General features: G+C 39.2%; 2 protein-coding genes across 3 annotated transcripts in view; both read left to right on the forward strand.

Moving 5' to 3' along the window:
• Positions 1-2736, forward strand: part of LOC107096161 (fatty acid desaturase 2-like) — a 5701-nt gene extending 2965 nt beyond the window's left edge. For both annotated transcript variants that reach the window (XM_015392689.1, XM_015392688.1), the window contains 6 exons: positions 1600-1797; positions 1876-1977; positions 2046-2171; positions 2247-2307; positions 2390-2466; positions 2557-2736. In XM_015392689.1, coding sequence (XP_015248175.1) covers positions 1600-1797; positions 1876-1977; positions 2046-2171; positions 2247-2307; positions 2390-2466; positions 2557-2658 — 666 coding nt within the window. In that variant the 3' untranslated portion in view covers positions 2659-2736. The remainder of the gene's footprint in view (positions 1-1599; positions 1798-1875; positions 1978-2045; positions 2172-2246; positions 2308-2389; positions 2467-2556) is intronic.
• Positions 1-4044, forward strand: part of LOC107096160 (fatty acid desaturase 2-like) — a 31212-nt gene that overhangs the window by 22129 nt on the left and 5039 nt on the right. The window lies entirely within an intron of this gene.

Genomic DNA, 4044 nt, shown 5'->3' on the forward strand with positions numbered 1-4044 from the left:
AAGACCCACTTTTTCTCTCAGGCCTTTGAGTGAGACTTCGACTTTTTTTTGCTCTTACTGTTTTTTTTTTATCTTTGAGTTTGTCCTGTGTTGTGGTGATAATTGTGTTTTATAATCTGCTCAAATGACCTGTACAGCGCTTTGATTTTAGCTTTGGCTGACTGAAAGCGCTTTATAAATAAAGTTGAGTTGAGTTGAGTTGAGTTGATAAAATGTCCAATTTTTTATGGTTTATCATTAAAATGATCCAGAATTTTGGAGCCTAGAAGGAATAGGATCGCTTCAGCTGCTGCATTTTCATCTTAGTTTTCTCATTGTTTTATCCATTTCCTCTCAACTTATTTGAATTAATGTTAATTTCAAATGACTCTTATTTACCATTTTTACTGCACTTATTGTTTAAAAAATATGATTTAAATATGATTTAAAGTTCTAGCCAACAAGCATCCTCATTCACATTTTCCCCTATATTTTCACTTTATAATTTTACATTATTTATTTCCTGCATCAAAAAATATCAAAGATATTTTCAATTTAAACAAATGTTATAAAATAATACAATATAACCTACAATAACTTCAATAATATTATTGTTCCAGGTAATCAAATCAGTTCGGTTTATTCTGTCCAATCAGCTGTCTGTAATGTCTTTAAATGTCCAGCAGGGGTCAGTATTCTGTGAGACAGTTTTAATGAAGTATCAATGCAATGTGTCGAAACGCTTCAAGATTAACTGTCACTAACCCAAACGCAGAGGCGAGGAGGCAGAGGTCAGATCTTAAAGATTTAATGAAATTACTCTCAGGCAACTGAGACAAAAAAATCCAACATGAAACATACAAAAAAAAAACACCAGACATCAGGTAGGACATGCATGAGGAGCGAGGGGAGGACGAGGAAGCAGCCCTGAGGAACGGCTTATATGGCAGACTGAACAAAGACTGGACTAATGGGCTGATTGGGAGCAGGTGTGAACAGAGGAGTCTAGAAGGAACTACGGAAAATAAGTCCAACACCAGAGGGCAGCAGAGGGCAATCAAGAAAAACCTAAGAACTCAAATATATCCAGAAAACAACAAAATAGGAATTAAACCAATAAAACTAGAAAACAAAGGAAAACATGGATCACAGTGAAACTGAAAACTCAAATAAAACTTAACAGAACAAAGACTGTGACATTTTTTATTTTTTATTTTTTCCTAAACTGTCCTGTCTGGCGATGTGGCAATAAGGATAATTGTCTTGATGCCAAAAAGATTTTACTTTCACCAGTGGAGCAGTACGGCTATCGCTATAGTGATCCGCTTGATTTATGCATATAAATAGCTTTATTATAATTATGCAGGGAGTTTTACAGATTATATGGACACTGCAATGGAAGAACAACAGGAAAGAAAAACAGGAAAAAGGATAAAAGATGAAAGAAAGAGGAGATAAAAGGGAGATAATGATAAAACATCTTCAGTCTGCTTCATCACCTGCAAAGAGATGTAGAAAGAACAATCAGAGAGTTTAGCTTTTACTGAGCTCCATATAGTTAAAGATTGCATCATTTAAATGATAAAAATAAACAATCTTTTATTTCTTCTCTGCCCAAAGGCGGAAATCATCCAGGATTTTGAAAAGCTGCGCGAACAGGCAGAGAAAGGAGGACTTTTTCAAGCTCAGCCTTTATTCTTCTGCCTTCACCTGGGACACATCGTGCTGCTGGAGGCGCTCACCTGGTTCCTGCTCTGCTACTGGGGAACAGGCTGGATAATGACCATTCTGGCCTCAGTCTTCCTCGCAACTGCTCAGGTTTTTTTCACACTAAATGTTCTCCTTGTTATTGAACTTTCTGGAGGTCACATTGAACCTTCTGCGTTTCTCTTCTAGTCGCAGGCTGGATGGCTGCAGCATGACTTTGGACACCTTTCTGTCTTCAAGAAGTCCAAATGGAATCACCTGGTCCATAAGTTTGTCATTGGACATTTGAAGGTAACATGACAGAAATCTGTTGTGTGTCTCTGGTTCTGTTTCACCTTTCCTGTCTGTTGTTCCTTCAGGGAGCTTCGGCCAACTGGTGGAACCATCGACATTTCCAACATCACGCCAAGCCCAACATTTTCAGGAAGGATCCTGACATCAACATGATGGACATCTTTGTACTTGGGAACACTCAGCCAGTGGAGGCAAGCGGCTGGATGAAGGAATGCATTTCTAAATGCTTTTCAGCTCATTGACCTCCCTGCTTCTCTTTGTTACAGTACGGCATTAAAAAGATCAAACACTACCCCTACAACTACCAACACCAGTACTTCTTCCTCGGTAGTTTTGCTTTAAGACATTTAAAGATCATTTTAGAAAAAACAGAAAACTGCTCCAAAGCTAACTGCTATGTGTGTTTCAGTGGCGCCACCGCTGCTCATTCCGGTTTTCTACAACTACAACATAATGAAGACCATGATTACTCGACGTGATTGGGTGGTAAGAAGCCCGCCTCCCAGCCGCACCAATCAGTTTATATACTTTCTGAGCGGAAATTTAAATTTTTTCATTTTTGTTTTTCTGTGGAAGGATCTAGCCTGGGCTTCTACCTACTACATCCGTTACTTCTACTGCTATGTGCCGCTGTACGGCGTGTTTGGCTCATTGGCACTCATGACGTTTGTAAGGTAAACGCATTGTGAACTCTGACATGTCATAGTAGACTAGATGAAAAAAATGTTTGGACAGATGGTAAAAGTTTAACAGGTTTATTGGAGGTTAGCAAACACTGATGGAGATTAAACTCTGTGGGGAAATAATGCTGGAACTCAGCGGACTGGTGAACCAGAACCGGAAGGGGAGATCACAGTGATCAGTTCAGGGACAGTGGGAAAATAGACTGAGGCTTGAATATTGTTGGAGAGTCACTCACTTTTGGGGGGCTCTTGGTTTATCCTTGGATCCAGTTTGTGGGGGTTTAATCCAGAGAAGAGGTAACTCGTTGGAGAGCGGAGAGGCAGACATACGTTGGACCCAGAGGAGTAAAGGAGCGGACTCTCACTTGGTTTTCCACAAGTGGACTGGAACAGATCATGTGGAGGTTTTCCCCTTGCTCAGTGAGACTCAGTAAATCCTTCCAGGGGTAGAAGGTCCAGGCTTATCCAGTAACACAGGAAGTCTTCCTGCCAAAGAACAAAGACGAAAAAACAAGTTTAGACTCAGAGAGTCAAGGCTAAGGTTAGCCTCTGCTAATCAAACACATCGAGGTGGTGACAGCCTGCTGCTCAAGTACTCCTCTGGTAATGACCCAGCGAGCCGCAGGTGTGCAGGGAGGCCAAACGAGGACAGGGCACCACCTGGTGGTGGGGAGAGGAAACCACAAAAATAAACCCACACAAACTAGAATCCTAACAAGATCTATAAAATCAGACTAGAGTGACAGACTTTTCTGGGTATTTATAGAGATTAAACATTTTACTGGAAAACACAAAAAAATCCAACATTACAGAATATAATTTACAACATTTTGAGAAGAGAGGCAGATAAATGTGAAAAGAATTTAAAGAACCATTAAAAAAGATTTTTTTGGAATTGGAATTTGTTAGATGAGGAATATAAAAAAACAAAAAACAAAAGGCTTTTTTAAAAAAGGTAGAAAACTTTTTTTCCCGCTTTTTTTTGCTTTTCTTAGAAATGCATATTTTAAAATTGTGTGTGAGTATTATAAGCATCTGTTTAGCTTGATCTATACCCAATGAGTTCATCACATGATTAAATATCCTGTCTGTATTTTGCTGTGTAATACGCAGATCCAATAAAGACCTACGGCTACTAGAACAAACAAAAGCAAAAAACTTTACATATTCATTTTCATCATATACACTTCATTTATGTTGGAACTGTGCTTAGGGACAAAGACAAAAAGGGGAAAGGAGCAATAAAAAGACGGATACCTTCATTTCTGCTTTATATAATGATTTTAAAGAGATTAGGATGGGGGAGGGGATTCACCATTAGGCAATACTAGGCAGTTGCTTAGGGCCCCAAGTTCCTGGGGGCCCCATAAAACTCTGTTTC

The sequence above is a fragment of the Cyprinodon variegatus genome, unplaced genomic scaffold, assembly GCF_000732505.1.
Source record: "Cyprinodon variegatus isolate N-32 unplaced genomic scaffold, C_variegatus-1.0 Scaffold602, whole genome shotgun sequence".
Taxonomy (NCBI): Eukaryota; Metazoa; Chordata; class Actinopteri; order Cyprinodontiformes; family Cyprinodontidae; genus Cyprinodon; species Cyprinodon variegatus.